Source organism: Condylura cristata, unplaced genomic scaffold, assembly GCF_000260355.1.
Source record: "Condylura cristata isolate star-nosed mole 26May11 unplaced genomic scaffold, ConCri1.0 scaffold00036, whole genome shotgun sequence".
NCBI lineage: Eukaryota > Metazoa > Chordata > Mammalia > Eulipotyphla > Talpidae > Condylura > Condylura cristata.
In genome coordinates this window covers 6,601,658-6,624,450 of record NW_004567137.1, presented here as the reverse complement: position 1 = coordinate 6,624,450, position 22,793 = coordinate 6,601,658, and the positions used below count along the sequence as shown (strand labels likewise).

Sequence of the window (22,793 nt, the reverse complement as noted above, 5' to 3'; positions counted from 1 at the left end):
TGTATTCACTTTCCACTGCAACAACAAATGACCAGAAATTTAGTGGCTTGGACAGCATGTCCATCACCTTAACAGTTCAGTATGTGGGAAGTCTGATAAAGGATTTCACAAAGCTAGATGGAAGCTGGTGGCAGGACTCCATTATCTCAGAGAGAGTCCATCTCCTTACTTCAGCTGGCAAAATTCAGTTCCTTGTGACTCTTTGACTGAGAAACTCCCCATTTCCTTGCTGTCAGCTGAGGTCCACTTAGTGATTTCAGTGTCTAGAAATCACCCACATTCTTCCCAAGCAGCTTGATAGGCAGCAACACAGCATGTCTAACCTGCTCTTCTACTCCCTTCTTCCAGTTTTAAAATTGTAACTAGAATCTAGGACCTTGGTAGATAACATGGGCAAAATTCATTGTCTTAAGGTCAACATTTTTAGCAACAACCTTGATCATATTTACAAAGTCATATAAGGTAATAGATTCACAGTATCAACATTAGCCTAGACCTTTTTGAGGGGCTGTTCTCTGCCTATCAAATAAATGTTTAAATCTAATTTTAAAAATGTTTTTACTTTCCTGATGAAAGGACTCTGAAACACACTGATGAACGGATGGACTGATACGTAAACTATGAACAGTCAATTCTAGCGAAATGTCTGTTTTTCCAGAGTGAGTTTAAATATCTTCTTTGAGAAGCTGTCTTCATCACAAGTTGTACGTATATTCTCAATTAATAGTGCAGGATTCAAAGCCTTGCTTTAATCCTGGTTTGAATACTTATGTTTGGGTGAATCATAAAAACTCTCTCCTCAGGCTTTTTTTTTTTTTTTTTTTGTGCATACAGAACTGGGGTACAGGCCAGAGGCTCAGGGCGGTGAGAGGCTTCACCAGAGACAGAGCGGGGAACAGAACAGGCAGATCGACGAAGTACACTGCTGAAGGGAGCAGCAGACGGGCCAGGAGAGTCTGCCACGTCATGTGGTCACCTCCGGGGCAGGCGGAAATCGAATTCATGTGGAAGTGGCTTTAGATTTTCAGTGTTATGCTTTAACCAGCTGCACCACCAGGAAGGGCCTTCCTCAGTTTTCTTACCCAGAAAAGGGGACTAAACTGTGTTTCTGTGAAAATTAGGAGGGTTGAAACAAAAATGCATGTATTAGATGTAAACAATTCAGTAACTATTAGCAAGGTTTATGATACTGCCTGCCACATCTGATGACTTTTTAACTTGTGTAGCCACTGATAAGTTCCACAAGGCTAAGAAGCTGTATTTTGTTCACTGCCTAAAACTGCCCTGGAATCCAGGGCATTCAATATACAATGTTGAATACCTCCCTACCAAAGATGATGAAAGTGTCACAATCACCTACAAATGGATATTTTCCCCCAAATTAAGAACAGGGGTCTTGCATATAGCAGATGCACAATAAGTTTTGTTGACTGAAGGAAGAATGAAGATAATCTCATGAAAAATGATTTCAGACAACTGTCAGAACTGTATCAAGAGTAAAAAGGAGATTTAGGAACATTCCACTTTATGAACTTTTTTTATTTAAAAAATAAAATTATAAACAAAATACAGAAAAATATTGACACCTGTGATAACAAGGAAATGATTCCAAATCTGTAGGACAGCTTATTATTTGGAAGAACAAAATCATGAGTTATATAAAGAAATTCTACTGTGCAAAGGAGGAATGTACTTTTTTAAGGTTCATTTATCATAGGTATTTGGCATGAACAGAGAAATATTTCTATGTATACATTCAATATTTTGCAGCATATTTACATTCAAGTTACATTTCAAATTCTATGCCAAATACAGTCTAATTCACCATCAAAAATCCCTACTATATTACTAAAATTCTATTTATTTGGTAGGAGAACAGAATAATTTTATCAGAAAATAATTTTATGTTCCTACGAGAGAACTACTTCAAAAAATTCACTGACATTTTCTTCTCAATTAAAGCCAAGCCTCTTCTAGGCAAACTGGACTCTAGCTAAATTTGGTCAGCTAGAAAGTTATGTGGTAATTTTTTTTCTTCCTCCTAACAGATATTATTAAAACTACACTAGCTCTGATAGATTACTTTTTCTTTAGTAGTTAGAATATATGGGTACAAGTAGCAAAATTTTAACTCCTTTTTAAAAGATGGTTAAAGCACTTTCCTTTTCAGTTGTTACCAAATTCCTCGTCAAAATAAAACACAGTAAATAAACCCACATAATAACTTTCTGAAAACTTTTCTACAGTCTCCCAAAACATTCTTTAAATCAGACTATATATTCATTAAAATTTGTGAATTTCTTGCTTAGTTTTCCTAAATCACACTAGGGTAGCTTTCCTAGGTTCCTGATAATCTTCCCATTTTATTTGTAAAATTATGATTTCATTAAAAATTGACACAAGTTACTAACAGCTTCCATCTTTGCTATAGTTTCTGAGAAATTTATATCAAGTCATTGAAGAGTCAAGATTCTACAGGACATGTCTGTTTAGATTTGGCAAAATTAGAAAACCCGTGCCTCCATGAGATTCCAGATAAATCAATCTACTCCATATAGCAACTTTTCTTAATTATCTCAATATGTAAAAAGTCTAGTAAGATAATTAATGACAAAACAATGGAGACAGGTGAATGTCACTGAGTTGCCCTCTTTCTCATTTACTTCAGGTTGTAACTTCTCCTCCAGTACATGACAGCTGGCAGTTGACAGGAGGTTGCTGAGTTGAGACCACCTCTAATTCAGATTCACGAACAAATATCACTGCATCACCACTTACATTGATAAGACACTGTGCCTGGAAGCATAACAGGACATGGTCAGTCACAAACTCAACTACATATACTCACTCATATGCTTCTTCTGAGGGACAATGTTATCAGCTGAAAAAGCATAGGTTAATCAATCACTGGAGAAAAGACAGACAACCCAAAAGAAAAAAAATGAGTAAAGTGGAATAAGAAGGAAAGTCACAGGGACAGAAACTCAAAAAGCTCTATTATATACATATATATTTAATTTTTAAAGGAGTCTTTGATAATTTTAAGTGTCTTCCCAAAACTAATAGGATATTCTGAAATGTAGCCTAAGGATGAAGACAGCATTGGAGGGTTTCTTGCTTAGCTCTGAGGAGAAAAATCCAGAATGCTGCATGCACAGGATCCTGTGACTTGGGGAGAAAGTGGAACACCTCTTGGACACTAGAGATCAGCACAGATTGCATCAGAAGAACACTAAAGAGGTTCATGCTTCACTAAACAGAAGGTGGGTGGAGAGAAATTCCTGGAGGCTGTGACCTGGGGTGGGGAGGCGACTACCACACAAAATGCAGTGCTATCACTTGGCAGTGGGCTTGGGGAAGGGATAGGTGAGCTGTGTAGAGACAAACACCCTAAGGGAAATGGTGTGTGGAGCACCTGGCATGCACACAGCAGATTGGTACTGACATCATGAAGAGCAACGAAACCTTCAATGCAATTCCTACCAAACTTTCAATGGAGCAAGGAAATAGAGCAAACATCACTTAATTTTCTATAAACCACCAAAGACTCTGAATAGCAAAGTAATCCTGACAAAGAAGAGGAAGAATGATGGTAATACACTCTCAGTCTTCAAACTATACTACAAAGTCACAGCAATCAAAAATTGTGTTATTGGAATAAAAACAGAACATAAACTAATGGAACAGAAATGCTAGAAGGCATCTTTAACTTTTCTCAGGGAGCTATAATCATATCTCAAAAGCCCAGAAATGGAAAGAACAGTAAATTAGAGCAAAACTTTTAGAACTCTAAGAGTAGTAACTACTCCCTTGGGATATGAAAACAACCTTTGACCTCTCTGTCATGGTCATTAATGTACTCATTGAAAAGAAACATTTTAATATCTAGAACCAAAGAGCTCTAGAAGCAATTGTCTCTTAAAGAAAGAGAAGTAAGAAGGCCACTGGTGAAATTCACTGGTCCTCCCATCAGAAATTTTTAACTGTCTCACCTGGTTTTTATTTGGATTCTCCATGAAGACACACTGTTTCATTATGTAAGAGACAACTGCATTTCCTCCCAAGGCAGCCACATGAGCTCTCACCATTGCAAACACCTCAGCAATAAAAGCATGGAGAAAACCACTGACTCCTCCTTCCTGAAAAATGATGCACAAGAAAATCAAAATTTGTATATACACATGAATATACAGGAAATGTTAAATAATGTTAAAACATCTTAAATGGCCTTAATATAATGAATAAACATTTTAATTTCCTTCATAATGGGAACTTATTTGTAAGAATGAACAAATTTACTGGACATGTGTCTAAAACAAGTACCCTTCCTTTACAGATGATGAAAAAGCTCAGAGACTTGTAATGTGGCCCCTGACATGCTATAATCACACAGGCAGTAAAAAATTGCAGAGCAAGACCTCAAGTGTTCCTTCATCTTTAATATCTTCCTCTATCAAATTATTCCCACTATCATTCAAATAAACTGGTAACAAAAATAACAAAACCTTCCTCATCTTACTTCCCATTTTAAATGCCTGTCTAGCTTGTTTCCTGTGTGGGGCCTCTGCACATGCCATTCCTGGAGGCTCCTCAACCAGTTTTCCACCAGGATAATTTCCATTCCATCCTTCAGGCACTGTTTACAGGGACCATACCGTCCAGTTCTTCCACTCATTCTCAGATAGCCTGGCATATACTTTATGTTGCTGTAGTTAGCCATCAGTCATGGACTTGTCTTTGTCCGCCATGCTAGAGGTAAACATCAGGTCAGGAACTGCACCTACTTGGCTCACGACCACATTCTAGCACCCAGTTCACAGGCACCATAGTAGGTATTGCATTCATATTTGTTAGGGGATGAAATCCCATGATTTGGAGTACTTTTTCCTTGTCCAAAACATAAAACATAACCAAAGGCTAGCTAGTAGCTTAAAATACTTTTGAACTTGTTTTCCAAAACTACTGGAAGTTCTTCACAGCCAAGAAAGAAATTCCCAGTGTTAAACTGGAAGTCAAAGGCAAAACAGCTCGAAAACCATTTGATCAGATCCTATCTTTCTGAAAATTTGGAAGATCCTAGTTTCGTAAAGGCATCTCTTAAGAATGAAGGGACAAAGTGAGTTGTTTTAGCCTGCCTCCAACTCAATCACAGCTCAGCACATTTTTTTCCCCTTATATTATCAGTGTTCTTACTGCCTTTTAAATCAAGATATTCTGATGGCAGAGTAACAGAGACTGTATACAGACTGCTAATTTGAAAAAGATTAAATAACTATAAGCAAATAACTCATAAGATAATTGAATAAATAAGCAGTGTTATGCCACACACTTAATATTACAGATCTCTGTGGAAGAGAAATTACTGCAAAACCACTTTGGAGTCTGGTTGCTTAAGCAGCAGAGAAGCCACTTAGGAATTAAATTTATGGATTCTAAATAGTTCAATATCCATGTGCTATTAAGAACATTTAGAAAAGAAGTAAAGCCACTAATCAATTCTTCCTCTTCCAACTCCATCCTTCAGCCTCAGTTTGCAGGGACCTTCCTATCATACTACCCCTAACTGACAAATACAAATTCAGTTCCTCCACTATACTCGGCTAGCCTTTCATATTACTTTCTTCTGTAGCTAGACATCAGTCATTGACTTGTTTGTCCCATGTCCACCATGCTAGATGTAAATATCATGAGACCAGGGACTGCACCTGCTTGGCTCATGACCACATGCTAACACCTAGTTCACAGCCACCATAGTAAGTATTCCACTCATCTTTCCCAAATTTCTACCCAACTTGCTTTGTTAAACTTAATGGACTAATAAGTATCTAGTTTACTTCTATATTAAAAGGTTTTTTAGAATAACTTAACATAGCTTCTTTTCCATATCAACATAATTAAGATAGGATTTAAAAACTAATTTCTATTAAAAGGACTATCTTCTTTCTGACTAATCTGTCAGAAGTCATCCACTCACTGACACAAAAGCATCTTGTGCTAGGTACTCTACTGGATACAACCTGTGAGCATAATGTTAAAAAATAGTATGTGAGTTGTTATTTCTAAGAAAACATAGAAACACTGCTGGTGAACCATAGGGAAAAACACTGGTAAGTTACCATGGTAGTGAATGTGTTTTTTTGTTTTTTAATAAAAACTGCTGCTAAAGTAAAATTTGAAGAACTAAAAACTTTAAAAGTTCACTATTCACAGTATCAATTTGCTTAGCAGCCCTGTCCCACAATGTATATAATAGAAACAGAATTTTTCTTCAGTTTAAATTCCTGTGTAATGAAAGATGTCACAGGCTAACTCTGACTAACTTTGACCACATCAAGTAAGATATGTTATTTTATAGACATATTGAAAGTTTAATGATTCATAGCGTAAGGTAAGAATCTGAATACATGACATTCTTGTATCCTGATGGAGAGAATGGAATAAGATGGGCAGACTCCTTCTTGTTTTGGAGAGAGGAAATGATTGCATTAAATTATATAAATTATATCATGGACATTTATCTTTTACATATTCCCCTACTGTTTCTCACTGTAGTCCTTTAAGAGTTGCTATTTAAAAAATACTAACAATAAGTGAAGTACCAAAAGTAACAGCCATCTATAAATCAGACATCTGCAGGGAGGGAGAGGAAGAGGAACAAAACAGGGGCGGGAAGGGCACAGGGACTGTGGTGATGGTTCACAGGTGACTTGGTCATAGGAATTTTATAGGGACTGCACCTGAGAGGAGAAAGCAAGCACTGCACAAAAATGAACAATGATTGTAAAATATATAATTATATATTTTTTAAAAGAATTACTATTTAAACATATTGCAGGCAAACTATGACTGAGAAAACAGTTCTTTCAGGACTGTTTTTGAAACCGCAATTCAAATATAGAGAATTGTATTTATCATATAAGGATCTAGGATTTCTCTAAGTGGATTTAAATTTCACAAGTTTCATGATAATACTGGCTGTCATTTGAAATTTGTTACATGTAACCCAGAATCAATCCAGGTTGGTTACTGCAGTGAAAATGATGTGTGGTACTTCTGGTAAAAATAATTTGAAACATTTGGCTTTTTTACTAATATCATCAATTGGAGAAAAATTCACAGTTAACAATGAAATAACATCTACAAAGTTACCTCACGCAGAGAAGTAGTTTCCCGAATAAAAAACATGTTGATTATTCCAAGATATTTAGTTATTTTTGCTCCAGGAATGAAAGAAAGAGGTGTCATCTTAACAACCCCAACTGTAGAATTTGCACAAGGTGGAGCAGAACGACTCCGGAAATTTCCTTCACCCATTGGACTTGGTTTTTCAACTGTCACAGCTAAAATTGGAGAAAGAAGAGAAAGCACCAAGGTCAGATGCTGGCAGCATGATTACTCCCTAAGGTGTCCATATAAGTGGTGACATTCAGCTTTCTGTGAGGCTAAGCCATGTCATGAAAGAAAAGAAATGATCATGCACTGCATGCAATTAAAAAGAGAGAAAGAAAAATACAAGAGGAAATGCTGAAGTGAAATTGTTTTGGAAGAAAAATGGCATTCCTGCAAAAGAAAATGTTGATGCGGTGTAGCGACACACACAATGATCGTTATAAAGTGAAGGAAAAGAAAAAGCGGCAGAGCATTAAAAATTATCTGCTGTAGGAACAAATTATTCCAAAAAGAGTGTGAAAGTTGTATTCCCAGTGCCGTTTTCCATCTTTTTCAGACGACTTCATCATTGTCAACTTGTAGATAAACCTTACATTTACAACCTTAAGTTGTAACAGACTGCTTTTGCAAACTTTTTCAATTAAATGAACTTTTAATTTTTAAAACATAACAAATGACCTCGGTTGTCTAAAAGTTGTTTATAAAATGACAACAGCTACCACTTATCAAACAATCACTGTAAGTCAGTATATATATCTAATCCTTACAACAACCCAGCAACATAGGAATTATTATTCCCATTTTACACATGAGGAAACTGAAGCTCAGAGAAGTTAAACAACTTGTCCAAGGTCACACAGCTATTAACTGGTACACCTAGTATTCAAAACCAGATTTGGTTTCTGAAAATAATATTATTTTGTAATAATAATATTTTGTAATGGTTCTAAAATATAGATTATTCACTTTTAATGTGTTAGAAACTTTCACTAAAATACATTTACCTCAGTCTTAACCAAAACACATGCAATATAGGTAAAAATCATTTAAGTGCTGATCCTGAATTTAGCAGTGAGATTAAGAGTTAACTTTCTCCAGATAGGTCTTATTCTTTTAGCCCTCTGGAAATCATTTAGTAAATTCATACTTGCCACACTGTACACTGGGTCCTAGAAGAATGTCTCTTCAATAAGAGAGCTGATAATTGCGTCCATTAGAACGAGTACATAATTATCTATTGATATATTTTTAATACCACCTTCACAAAAATAAAAATTTGAGAACACAACTGAATAATTAAATGAACAAATCTAAAGGGCCCTAGTAACTTTTACTAAATGACCGTCAGAGTCTGCAGCTTTCACACTCCAGTGCATGATTGATTGGCAATGTTATTATTGGGTAGTAAGGTCTAGCCTTCACCACTGGGAAATCAGGGATACGCTTCTCAGATCATAATGTGGTAGAAACATCCGCCTACTTGTCTTAATTGATCCGCGTCTTATGGTCTGAGCTTTCAGTTTAATGAGCTCTATCCAGCTGCTGCATCTGTCTGCAAAGGAACTGTAATCAACTGACGTTGCTGAAAACACAGACAGAAAACAAAAGAAAAAACAAAGAAAAATATGGATGACGTCTCTTACTCGTCATAATACTCCTCCGATGATGTCATTTTACTGTAACTTAGAAAAAGAATGGTCCTTTTCAAGTCAGGTAAGAAAGATAATAGAGTCAAGCTTTAGACACTGATTTGTCCAAAACCAAGTTCTCGGTTAACTGGCTGAGCATTTTTTGGTGAAGACACAATTGCTTGGTCTTGGAGAGTATGAGAAAAGTGGAGGGGAAGCGAAACTGTCAGTGAAAGGACCATAAGATGTGTTTTAACTCCTTTTATGTCCCATTCTTCTGACTTTACACTGTTTTAGTTTTTTATATTTTAGAACTTTACAATCCAAACTTTGTGAATAATTCCCCTTCCTAAATTTACCTTAAAATCAAAAATAAAAATAATGAGAATCAAATATTGAAGAAAGCATAAAGAAAATCATGAGAAGACTTATCTTTTACTGAAAAACTTTCTACTGGAAAGTCAAAGAATATTTTTGTCAACACTGTGCCTGATTTTGACAACAAAATGTGATAACATGGGATAGGAGGCACATTTTGAGCCTAACAAGTTCTCCTTTTAAAAATAACAATATTCACTTCCACTAAGCTACAAAGATACTGTAAGAGTTGAAGTTTTATTTTCAGAAACCGGAAAACTATTAAAATGTTAACAAATTTAAATATTCATTTTTAATATTTTAAAATGCATTTTAACCACTTTTAAAGCCATGCTTGGGATCTATTCCATTTTGTCCAGTGCATTTCTCCGATGTCGGTATGCTCAGGCACTACCACACTAGAATTTCACACCTTGGGCGACTATTTGCTTAATTAGGCAAACTCACCTCTCTGTGCAGCTGGTATACCTGAGTTAGAACTTGCACTCTCCAGGTGTTCTAATAAGACAATATGAACAACATTAGCTTGGGTGCTAAGTACAAGCCAGTATCTCTTCTTTGCTGTTTGTTAATATTCTCTATAAGCCAGACAAAGAGGAAATCTTTATGGCTTCATTATAAAAGCAAACCAAATCGAAGTACTGAGGATCAGAATGCAGTTTCTATTGATATGTGAACTCTTGCTCAGTTAATAAATACCATACCAAGGAGACTACATGTTACTGCGACACAGAATGAGTGTGTACCGGCATAAGTGAATACAAATACAGTAACAAATGTAGTAGGATGAAAGTAGGATTAAAGAAAACTGAATAGAGAAGGGGTCAATGTACTAGGGGAAAAAATGAAAATGACAGATGGGAGATTTGGAAATGTTGGTGGAGGGGAAAGCCGGCAATATGAAAACTGCACACAAGGCAATGACAGATGTCTCACAGAAAAAACAGAAGCTGCTGACTGGACTAAACCCTTCCCTGGCCACAATGACCCACACCACAGGACTTCAACAGCTCCGTCTATGTTATCAAGAGTCTGTGGAACTAAGATCACTGCTTACCACAGAAATAATTAGGAATTGCAAATTCCCTTTCCAATAGCCTTGAGAGAGTAGCACTGAATATTTTCCCTGCTATTTTTGTATATTACATTTAACTGTACAAGGTTAACTAGTTCTATAAAGTTACTTCAAAATCTACTTTAATGTTCAGACTCTATCCTAAAAAGCTATGGAAAACTGGGGTCATTTAAAAATTTACACTTTGTAAACACAAATTTTTGTCTCTGTCTTAAGTGTTGATCTTTTGCTAACTTTCTTAAATTAAAAAACCTTTTCAAAGCTAAGATTATAAAGATAAGTCCTTCACAGAATGTATCTGCTAACTGGATGCCTTAGAAGTGTCTCCCATACCCTCTTTCTCATTTTTAGAAGGCGTTTGCCACTAGCCAATAATTGCAAATGCACAGCAGCTAACATTCCTCCTCCAATATACAGCTTCTGAATAAATGGGCTCACTAAGAAGGACCCACAAAATGCCTTGACTGCCATGGCCTCAGACTAGACCAAGACTGAGGGATTCCAAGTTTGTGGGGAGTGAGTGGGCAGGCACTGAAACCTACAGGATGACGACTAGACAGAACTGACCCTCAGAGGCTTGCCGGATAGCTCAGGGATAGCTCTGCACAGAAACAATCCCAGACCAGAGGCTGGGATAGCATGGGGCGTGTGTTGGGACTCCCTATCATAGGACAGCCCCCTGGCTCTCACAGCCATAGCAGGAGAGACTTAAGAGAGTGTAGATTACAGAAAATACACTGGCATTAGAAAGTCTGTGACATTTGTTAAAGTGTAGGGCTGGCCCTCCCTGGTGGCGCAGCGGGTTAAAGCACAACACTGAGAATCTGGAGCCACTTCTGCATGAGTTCGATTCCCGCCTGCCCTGGAGGTGACCACATGGTGCGGCAGACCTCTCCTGGCCCACCCACTGCTCCCCTCAGCAGTGTACTTCATCAATCTGCCTGTTCTGCTCCCCACTCTGTCTCTGGTGAAGCCTCTCACCGCCCCTGAGCCTCTGGCCTGTACCCCAGTTCTATATGCACAAATAAATAAATCTTTAAAAATAAATAAATAAATAAATAAACTGTAGGGCTATGGGAGAGAAAGCTAAAAAAACTGTGTGACAATTACCAAAATGAAATTACCTTTTCTATCTTGATATTATGGCATCTAGGTATTATGGCATCCCCTAGGAGCTAACATACATAATTTGATAACAATTGACCACAGAGCATGCTTAAACATGCAGGCAGTGTCTGTTCCCAGCTCTAAATATATCAAATGAGAAAAATAAAGATATACAATGATTAATAAAATATTTGCGCTTTTAAAAAACAACTAATGTCTTCACAAAGAAAAATAAGTTGTTAACAATAAACTGCCTTTTATGGGGCTTGAATTCACTATGTACCTCTACTACTTTTCCTAAAGAATTTTACAAAGAACAGGGAAGAGGAGAAAAATATAGGAAAATATGTATTCCATGCCCTCTAACAAGCATGTACAAGAGAGAAAGGGCTGGAGACACATTGGTCCAGACAACAGATGCACATGGGCACTGCAGGGTGGTTTGGGGGCTAATGATCTCAGACTTGAGTCACTTGGGGCTTCAGAATACAGTTTGGCTCCTCAAGTAGTAGGATTTTGTCTCTGAGTGCTGACAGAGAAGGGTCTTCAATACAGTAGCCTGTCTGGCTCGTTGACAACCTAGTAATTCTGGTTAAAAAGAAATAAAAGAACACTCAATCACCAGGCCAATCTAAGAAAATTTGTCTCATTTAAAAGAAAGGTGTGTGGGGGGCTGGGAGGAGGGCTCCTTGCTGGCACAGGGATTAAAATCTCAGCTCTATCAAGTTGTTAGTCACTGTGGCCTGAGTTCAATCCCTGGCAGGGAGCTAAACCGCATGGCGAAGCAGACCTCTCCTGTCTCACTCACTGCTCCCTCAGCAGTGTATTTCAGTAGATCTGCCTGTTCTGCTCCCCACTCTGTCTCTGGTAAATCCTCTCAGTATCCCTATCCCTATCCCTCTTAACCTCTGGCTTACACTACAGTTCTTGCATGTATAAATAAATAAAAAATTAGGGGGGGGGGAACCATGTTTCAAAGTCAAAAACCATATGAGAAGTTTTCAGATTTATTGAAAAGGCCATGGACTACACATTGATCTACATGGGGGAATCTGAGAGTTATGTTAGGTGCCCATTCTAGTTAACAGTCTCAATATCTTAGGGAAATTGATAAAACTAAACCTAAAAAAAACTAAGCAGGGCCCTCCCTGGTGGCTCAGCAGGTTGAAGCACAGCACTAAGAAGCTAAAGCCACTTCAGCATGAGTTCGATCCCCACCCTACATGGCGTCGCAGACCTCTCCTGACCCATCCGCTGCTCCCCTCAGGAGTGTACTTTGTCAGTCGGCCTGTTCTGCTCTCCACTCTGTCTTTGGTGAATCCTCTCACCGCCCCTGCACCTCTGGCCTGTGCCCAGCTCTGCATGCATAAATAAATAAATCTTCAAAAAAAAAACTAAGCAAAACTAAATTTGCTAGAACTAAAACAAAAAATAAAAAAAGTCCTGCAAATTCTTTAAAAAGATTCTCTGGCAGATGAAATATGTGCAACCTATAATCTTTAAAATTTATGCTTTGCTTTTCTACTTTAAGTTGTTATGGACAAAATTTAAAATTTGGTTTATGTTCTTTAGACATTTTCATAAGTTTATGTGTGTATTGATATATATATACACACACACACACAACACAATATATACATATATGCAGTGTGTATTTATATAGATATAAAGCTATTAAGTCTAGCTTAAAGGATTAAGTTAAATGTATAGGAACAGTATAAAATGCTAATAAAACGTTACTTAAATATTTGTGGATTGATAATAAAACTGTCATATCACAGTTATATTATTAGGATAGAAGAAAATAGAAATAGATTCAATTAGGACAGTACATTAGGAGAAACAATTCCACTATAAAACACAAGTAAATCCATACATTAAATGAAAGCTCAACTCATTTTTTTTAGTCTGGGTTATTAGTGTCCTACAAAGGTGAACAACATCCTAAACTGTTTATCTTTTTTCTTCAACCTCCTCCTTCCATTTTCCTGCCTCTCTTTCCAAACTTTGACTCCTTCCCTCACTCTCATCATAACCTCTACTTTCTGTCACAACCGAATACAGTTTTCCTTTCCTTTTTAACTCCCTCTTCCTCTGATTTTGGACTTCTCTGCCATCAAGCTTCCAGGACTAAGCTAAGATTCCTTTACTCTGTTTCTCCATCAATTGTCTTTTTCCCTCCTTCCTTCCCAATTCTTTGATGAGTTTTCCACACATCTTCCTCTCTTTCCTTCCCTACCCCTTTCATTCAGAACCTCCCACTATTGTTGTGGCCAAACAGTCACAGGAGGAACATTAATTAGCACTTTATTAACATTTATTAGCACTTTATTGCTGCCAACAACAATAATTGGTCATTGTGACAAAAAAGAAAAAACAGACATGTTAATAAAGATTAATTTTACTTAGTATAAAAAATTATATATAGCTGTAAGAATTCAGAACTGTCAGCAGGAAACAAAAGCTAACTTTCGTAGTTTTACAGATAATTTAATTGCTAAATTAAAATAATGTGGAAAGTAAGTTTTCAAAGTTAAACTGTCTTTTTAAGGCCTTTCCTAGTGGCACAAGGAGTAAGAGCGCAGCACTGCAAAGCTGGCAGGGCACTGCGGAGCAACAGTTTTGGTGCCAGTTAGATCCCCGCCCCAGAGGTGACCGAAATGGTGCAGCAGACCTCTGTCTCTCCTGCTGCTCCCCTCAGCAGTGTACTTCGTCAATCTGCCTGTTCTGCTCCCTACTCTTGACTCTGGTGAATCCTCTCATCGCCCATGCACCTCTGGCTGCACTTCAGTTGTGTATGCATAAATAAATAAATTTTTTAAAAAAACTGATTTAATAAAAAGTAACTCAGCCTATTGCAAAAATAAAAACAAAAACTTCTGCTGTAATACCTAATCTTGGAATACAATGTTTTAAGAGTCAACCTGTCCTCTTTTCTACTGAAATTCAAATCTTGACCTCTTCCTGGCCCACCAGTCAGCAACTGCTGAATGAGAGCAGCACTCCTGACAGTGGATGGCTTACTAGACTCTCCCTGAGGAAATCACCCAGCAGAGAGCAAGGTCAAAGTACTACCGAGAGGGTATAATACTTTTCTTCTACATACTTTCCTCTAACAGTATGTAAGAATTAAAGTTGACTTAATCAAACCTAAAACAGCCCTTAAATTCTCAAGATTTTAATGGAAACTATCATCTTTCACAGATATTATTTATAAAGAATTTGAGACCAAACTGTAGTGGCATATAATTCCCACAATGTCATTAATAAAATTTCATAAGCCTCACTATATGGTACCTAATATCTCAAGATTTACATCCTTAGACATATAACCAGTGTAATATGTTAACTTTGATTTTAAAAATCGCATACATGAAATTCTTGAATTTAACCAATCTGTAAGAAAAATCACTGATTTAATAGTTCACACAGATCACATTCTTCAGATTCCACATTTATTATATTTGCTCAAGCTCATGTTCTCTCTCTCACTAACCATTTAAAAGGAAATGTTGATATTTAACTATTAGAATAGATTATGAAACTGGTATAGAATTTTTATACCATCATTTTTCTCATTACATAACATAAGTTATGTTCCTCACCAAAGTTTTTCAAAGAATTTTGATGGCTTTCACATATTAATATCTTTCAAAAAAATTACTTAGGCTCAGCACTTTTTAATATTACAATTCACAAAAATCAAGGCAACTAGCAAGGTTACACCAATCAACCATAAATTTGAGGATTACATCCATCAAACCACTTTGTAACCTTGAAAAACAAAGCCAAATGTAACAAAACACAGAAGAAAAAATTGAACATGGATGGACAATTCAGGCCCAGCTTCCTCTATATAGTGAATATATATAGGGTACATGTCATTAGATAATTTTTCTCCATATAATAGTCATTCATCTTCAATAACACAAAAAGATAAGGAAAGGTTTATCTACAAGTAAAAAGATGGAAATATTAATAAACACACTATCAATAGCTCTTGAAACTACTGTCAACATAAAAGGAATGAAATTTTTAACAATCAGCCTATCTGTGATAAGAACATGAAAAAAAATCCAACTTCAAAGCTTTCAGAATTTAAAAAGAAACAACTATCAACTTACCTAATGAGCAAACAAACTATAAAAAATGGCATGTTTATTTTTTTATCAGTATTACTAGTTGATTTTTAAGTCTCTTGTGGTTGCACATAAGAAAGTAGGTAAATTTTTATTGTTGTTGTTTTCCCAGAACTATTACCAGCCTTTCTCTGCTGCCTATTTCCTTTAAATCCATATGCTTAACTTTCTTCAGGTATTTCTATTCTCTATTCAAAACTTTCATAGGGGTTCAATACTTAGTTACAATACTCATTTACTATATTCAAGTTATAACATTATTATTACTATTACATTCATTGGAGATCTTTCCAGAACCCATCCTATCTCCAATTTTCCAAAACACATTGAGAAACGCTTTCAAATATATTTAGTACAGCCTACATCCTCCTGAAAAGACTTGAAGAAGCAAAGACAATGAATAAAAAGCATGCAACAGAAATCACGATTCATAAAACAATTTACTTTAAAAAGGTACAGATCAATGTATTAGTGCACTAATGATTCTTAAATGTAATACTCAAGAAGCAGCACATAGGTCTTGCAGGTAAATACTTAATGTAAAAAGTTTTATATACATTAGTGTCAGATGTGATGATGGTGAACATTACAATGACTGCCATGGTGGTGGTGGTGGTGATGATAGAGGTGATGTGATCTGATTCACGTCTTTCAAACTTTGAAACCTTTCCTCAAAGTCACATAGAGAAAACCAATACTTTAAAGGACGTTGAATTGAAGATGCTTTCCTTCAGAGGTGGGGGATACAGAGGCTTATTCTCTCATCCACTCAACCCCAGTTCTCTTCCCACCCCACTTCCAGGAAAGTCATGAGTCACCTCTAAATGACTTCTAAGGTGTGCAGGAGCAGAATTAAACAATTATTGGTTTAACTGATTAGAAGCTATTTGGAACATTTTAACTTAATTAAAAGAAGCTCAGCATGACTTTAAACATAACTGTTTTGGACTAACATTTTTAACAGGAACATATTAATCACTCAACCATAAACTATGGAAACTTAAGGAAACAGTTTTAAAGACCAAAGAGAATCTTAATCCTTCCACATGTACAGATGAACAACTGAGGCATACAGAGGTTAACTGGCCTAAATTGTTATACTTCGTCAGCAGCAGAACTGGGATGAACACTCAACTCTGTTGCTTTATTACACCACCTCATGGCATCTCCACACTCCTCAAAATAAACTGCAGAAGTTTTAAATACTGCTTAGGTTGTGACTTTGTCCAATTCTTCTTTCCTTACTCTTCACTTCACAGAGTACTAGACATATAGGCAATATACTAATGAAAACACATTTTGAAGACACTGCAGAAATTATAATTACATTATGGATGTACAGGGGAAAATTAAAGTTGACTATTCTGCAGATTTCAGTAGATATTTACACAGAAGAACTAATAGGAACCTTACGTCCACAGTACCTATTCCTTTAGAATAGCAACACATCAAATTTTTATTCATTGGATTCTTGGTTCTAATAACCCACCCCACACTACCACACCCCACCCCCAATGTAGGGAAAATATAAGCAAAGTAATACTTAAAAGCAGTTTGGAAATAACCATGCATGAAACATGAACTTCTGCAAAGAGCTGATGTTCGTTAAAAATTCCCATCTAGTCAGTTCTAGGAAGATTTAGATAGTTCTGCTTTCTGTTCTGGAGGCTACATTTAACTTACAAATCTGAACTCAGATTATCTTTGGATTTAATTTTCCTCTCTATTCTTTCAAGGAAGTTAAAGTATGCTAAAAATCCCTTCGGACTTCTAAATTAGAATTTTAATTTACACAAAAAGGAAAGAAGACCACAGTTACTAGATTAGAAAATAACTTATTTTTTTCATCCTCAAGTGAGGATATATGTTCTGACAGGCCTCATGCTGGTTTATTAACGACTCTACTGATCTAGATGTGAACATAAACCCATTTGTAATACACTAGTTTGATATCAGATAAATAACTCACAAATAGAAATAGCTCCACTTGTCTCAGAAAACAAAAAATTAGAAAGTTATTTTGGTATTACATTATAAATGCACCATTTCTCAGAATAAAAACTCTAGGAAAAAACATTTATTGTAAAATTAATACTACAAGGTAAGTAATTTTGAAATTTTTTGTAATAAAAGTTGCAATGAAATCAGAGAGAAGTGGTAAAAATTACTTCCCATTTTTCTACAAGGATTGTACAGACCTAAGTAGACTTATGGCTATTAAGCAAAGATATAATCATTTTGCCTGAAAAAATGTAACAGCTTAAAAGGACATAACGACTCAATTACAGCCATAATACACTTTCTCACACTTCTGTTGCTCCCACTCAGAAGCTCCTCATTTATTTTCCAAAGAAAGTAGGTATTCTGCCATCTATGAAAATCTAAACATTTTTATAAAAGGTTAACTGTAGCTGGAAAAAAATTACCTAATATAAGTATCAAATATACCATATTGAGAATCATTATAAGGAAATCCAAATCTCTGAAAATAAAACTTTAATGTACTTGAAGTAAAAGACTGGAATCATATGAAAAATTACCTTAATAACTTATGATGAGACTGCTTGAGAAATTAAGGCGAACATTACCTTCTCCCCTTCATGAACATGAAGAAACATACAGTGAGGGAATGAAGAGTAAATCTTCATCTCAGATTAAGTAATACTGCCTACAATGAAGAAACAAGTAAAAGAAACTAGAACTTGCTTTTGCATTTCCCTTAGTTAACCAACCTTTAGAAGGTGGAAAAGGCTGAGAAGGCAGTGAGTCTGAACAGAGTTCCAGTGGAAACTGCAGAAGTTCCTCATTATCTGTAGAAGCTTGAGAGGCAAAAAAAGACACTAGTTATCTAGTAATAATAATCTATTGTTGACTTTCTGAAAATTAAGACTCTGATGGCATGTGTATTCCTCCTCCCCAACTTTATTCTGTTTATTTCTCCATGGTTTTTCCCCTGAGGACCCTTTAGCCGTGCATGTTGAAGATGAGAGCACTGTGGTGAGGTTAGAGATGATAATGTATGTTAATCTCTTAGCAGCACAGTGCCTTGAAAATTAACAAGCACTCAATAAGATGATTATTAGCCTACTCTTACTGTTTTACTAGTTAGTAGCTCTGTGAATCTTAAGTTACTATTGTGCATTAATTTTTAAAATATATTTATATTCAGAGTTATTTAATAAATCTGTCCATCTGATATTAACTCAATGTTGTATATGCAGAACCATGTACAAATCATCAAAGTTAAACACTTTAGACTTATCATGAATATTTTGTTTAGTCAGAAAATTATTAAACTTTATGAAGTATACTTTTCCCCTCTCTTTTTCAGAACACATAAATGGTATTTTATACTTTGGGTTTCTTTGCAATATATTAACAATGGTACTTCTTATATTTTATTTGATGAAGGACAACTCTGAGACTCTGTTGAATACAACGGGACCTTTCCTAAGAAAAATACATGAATTTTTACCATCTGAGTACATTCTCAGATGTCTTGAAAACCTCTTTTGAGACCCCAAGAAAAAGACCTTCAAGTTACTGCAAAATTAACAAACTACAACCTAAGTCCACAAAATAGCAATTCTCTCTATGTAAAACATCAGTCATCTACCTCTTCATGTGTGAAAAATAGCAAGATAAACAGAAAATGTGGTCTTCAAGAAACAAGTCACTAATGGATTCTCCCTGTCCTCCATAATTTATCAATGAATTATAATGTAAGTGAACATGAACGATCCATCATAGATTTACCTCTTTGCAATGACTTTTCAACATGTGCTTTTGTGGTCTGTAAAGCCTGATTTTTGTCAAAAGTTATTGCAACTGCTGTGACTGTAACCTGGAAACATAAAAGCAATATGATTAGCAAAATAGTCACTGCTAAAATTACAATTTTTACCAATTTCTCTTATAAAATATACTAACCTTTTTCAGAAGATGACAAGTTATACTAAATGGGTGATTTGCCTAGCATGGTTAACATTCTGAATCACATTTACACAAAACTTCTAATACTCAAACAACCAAGCTCAACTAGTATATGTAAACCTCAGTATTCAGAACGAGTTCAAGAACCTTCTCTAAAAGTTGGAGACTGGAGAAACCCCACATAAGCACACTTGCAACTTCCAAATCAAAGATTTGGAAGCAAAACTTTATCTACTGAAGGAAAAATTTTAATAATGAAACAGATAAAAGCTAGACATCTTTAATAACAGAATGAATCTTAGGTAAAATAAGATAAAATACTGCTTGTTCTCTCTTATATGTGAATTAAAACCAGTCACACCTACTTAGAGGGTGTGGATGAAATGGAGAGATGTAATGGAGAGGATGAAATGGAGAGATGTTTGTCAAAGGGTATAAATTTCTAGCGCTAAGTCCTAGGGATTTCATGTGCAGTATGGTGACTATAGTTAGCCCATGTGTGTAAAGTTTCTAAGATGACATATCTTAATGTTCTTAACACCTCCCAAAATGATAATTATGTGAGGTGATATAGTTATCACATTTGTACACCTTAAGCATACACAATGGTATGTGTCAATTACATCTCAATAAAGCTGGGAAAAAAATCGAGTGACTCTTAATTACCTGAATTAATTCATCTTCAGGCAGAGATACTGTAAAGTTGACGTGGCAAAGGCAGCAAGGGATCATAGACCGCAGTTTAAAATACAGGCTCTATACAACAAAAAACATATATAATATCATTTCTTTTTCAAAAATGAATAAAAATCCATTTTTAATGCACATTTGAAACATTCAAAAGATTAAATCACAAAAACTACAATAATCTTTATGATGTTTAAATCTATGAAGTAACTTAAAAATATTATTTTATAATTTTGTACATTAAAATAGAGAGGAAAACTTCAGCATTTTTATCTCAGAGTCAAGATTGGCCTATAATAAAAATAATATCTGTGTAATATATTCCAGATAGACATTTCCCTTTAATTCTTAGTTTTAATTAAAATAGTCAGAAGGTTCCTACCTTGAGCAAATTTTCACAGAGATCATTAAAGTTCTTATTGAGAGCTTGATTAGTCAGGTTAAGGCTGCTTAATCGAATTACTCTTACTGATGTGAACATCTACATATGAAGAGATATAATAGCAAGTTATTCTATTATTTTTAAAATAAGTATTATATCAGTTGATAAAACAGCCAAATAATGAACAATAATGTGGCTTGAAAAAGGTTAACATTTTTCAATAATTAAAAAAAAAAACCTGCATTAAGAAGGAATTTGTTTGGACTTACTTATATATATACTGAAAATGAACAGTGAAAGGTTTACCTGTATTTCAGATGTCCAGTTATTTATGCCAGGCATAATTTCTGTATTACAACTATAAAAGCCTGTCAAAACAAATCATAATTAAAGTATATAAAAATATTTCATTTATTTCTGTGTTAAATAACATTTTCCGATTATCATGAGGTTCTCTATGTATGAACTATTTATCATATTTTTAAAAACTGAATTATTTTTTAACTCTATACCTTCAGGATAGAATAAATTAAAACCTCTTTTTTCAAATCTAAATGTAAAAAGATTAAAAATCAATTCCACCTAAATTGCATATTTTCAGCATAGCAAGCATGTAAAGGACATAGATAAAGCCTTTATAATAAAGCTATTAGTCTAAAAATTAGTGAAATATAACATACAAAGCTAGTTTCATCTCAAATTGTTTTTTATTTACCTGAAGGAGGAGGAACATCAGTAAGGAGAGAATGTACATCTTCCATAGCATCTGTGTCATCAATCTGAAAATAAAAAATTAAAACTATTACATTAAGAAGTAAATATATAATCCTTTCAAGCTTAAAAAAATGTTATTATTTATTAAATAGAAAACACATACCCTAAGGAAAAGTAGGGCTATTTTCTCCTGTGTAAAACTTAAAAAACACATTCCTGTAATCTATAAACTCTTTCCACAGTAATAAAAATACTTCTAAGTAAAATATTTTTTTTTTTTTAAGATTTATTTATTTGTGCATACAGAACTGGGGTACAGGCCAGAGGCTCAGGGACGGCGAGAGGCTTCACCAGAGACAGAGTGGGGAGCAGAACAGGCAGATGGACGAAGTACACTGCTGAGGGGAGCAGCGGGCGGGTCAGGAGAGGTCTGCCGTGCCATGTGGTCACCTCCGGGGCAGGCGGGATCAAACTCATGCGGAAGCGGCTTTAGATTCTCAGTGCAGTGCTTTAACCCGCTGCGCCACCAGGGAGGGCCAGTAAAATATTTTTATATTATAAACTATAGTGAGTTAAAAATAGAGAGTCGTGGGCCCTCCCTGGTGGTGCAACAACCTAAAAGCACAGCACTACAAAGCTAGCTGAAGCCACTTCAGCACAAGTTCCATCCCTGGCCAGGGGGCTGATCCACATGGAGCAGAAGAACTTTCCTGTCTCGCCTGTTGCTCCCCTCAGCAGTGTACTTGGTCAGTCTGCCTGTTCCGCTCCCCACTCTGTCTCTGGTGAATCCTACTCCTGCACCTCTGGCCTGTATCCCAGTTCTGTATGCATAAACATTTCTTTAAAAATAAAAGAGAGCCTTTTCTTAAGTCTTCATGAGAGTGTATTTCAAAAGACAAAAAATTATAAGCAATGACATCAATTTTCTTGAATTACTAAAGTGCAACTTAAAAAAACTTTTTTGCTAAACACTGGGATAAATTTAATACATGCCTAAAAAAATAAGTCCAAACCCGGGCCCTCCCTGGTGGTGCAGCGGGTTAAAGCACAGCACTGAGAATCTAAAGTCGCTTCCGCATGAGTTCGATTCCCGCCTGCCCTGGAGGTGACCACATGGCGCGGCAGACCTCTCCTGACCCGCCCGCTGCTCCCCTCAGCAGTGTACTTCGTTGATCTGCCTGTTCTGCTCCCCACTCTGTCTCTGGTGAAGCCTCTCACCGCCCCTGAGCCTCTGGCCTGTACCCCAGTTCTGTATGCACAAATAAATAAATCTTTTAAAAAAAAAAAATAATAAGTCCAAACCCTATCTCCTACATTACTTCACTGTGAGTAACCTGACTCTGTGACAATACCTTGTGGAACCTGATCGATACTTATGAGTGCTTCTGAGTTTTAAGTTCGGATGCACACTATCCAAGCCCTCCCTCACATTGCCCTTTGAATTTAAAAAGCCATTTATGCTTCTTTATTGGAGCTACCCACAGTCATTCCTCAAGTCAATACTCCCTAAAATCCACCCCATATGTCTAGCCTTCTCTAACCACAATACTATCTTTGTCCCACTGCTTCCTGAATGTGCA

At 35.9% G+C, this 22,793-nt stretch overlaps 1 protein-coding gene across 13 annotated transcripts in view; it reads right to left on the bottom strand.

Annotated features, from left to right (window-relative positions):
• Nucleotides 1-1,496: 1,496 nt before the first annotated feature.
• Nucleotides 1,497-22,793, bottom strand: part of C2CD5 (C2 calcium-dependent domain containing 5) — an 88,267-nt gene continuing 66,970 nt past the window's right edge. For 5 of the 13 annotated variants that reach the window (XM_012732839.1, XM_012732842.1, XM_012732838.1 and 2 more), the window contains 11 exons: nt 21,215-21,278; nt 20,806-20,867; nt 20,500-20,598; nt 20,097-20,186; nt 19,254-19,341; nt 18,230-18,316; nt 9,624-9,674; nt 8,651-8,752; nt 7,150-7,340; nt 3,993-4,139; nt 1,530-2,796 (listed from right to left, as the gene is read on the bottom strand). In XM_012732839.1, coding sequence (XP_012588293.1) covers nt 2,665-2,796; nt 3,993-4,139; nt 7,150-7,340; nt 8,651-8,752; nt 9,624-9,674; nt 18,230-18,316; nt 19,254-19,341; nt 20,097-20,186; nt 20,500-20,598; nt 20,806-20,867; nt 21,215-21,278 — 1,113 coding nt within the window. In that variant the 3' untranslated portion in view covers nt 1,530-2,664. Of the gene's footprint in view, nt 2,797-3,992; nt 4,140-7,149; nt 7,341-8,650; nt 8,753-9,623; nt 9,675-18,229; nt 18,317-19,253; nt 19,342-20,096; nt 20,187-20,499; nt 20,599-20,805; nt 20,868-21,214; nt 21,279-22,793 lie in introns of all 13 variants that reach the window. The other 8 variants (XM_012732844.1, XM_012732847.1, XM_004693215.2 and 5 more) reach the window with 5 other exon arrangements.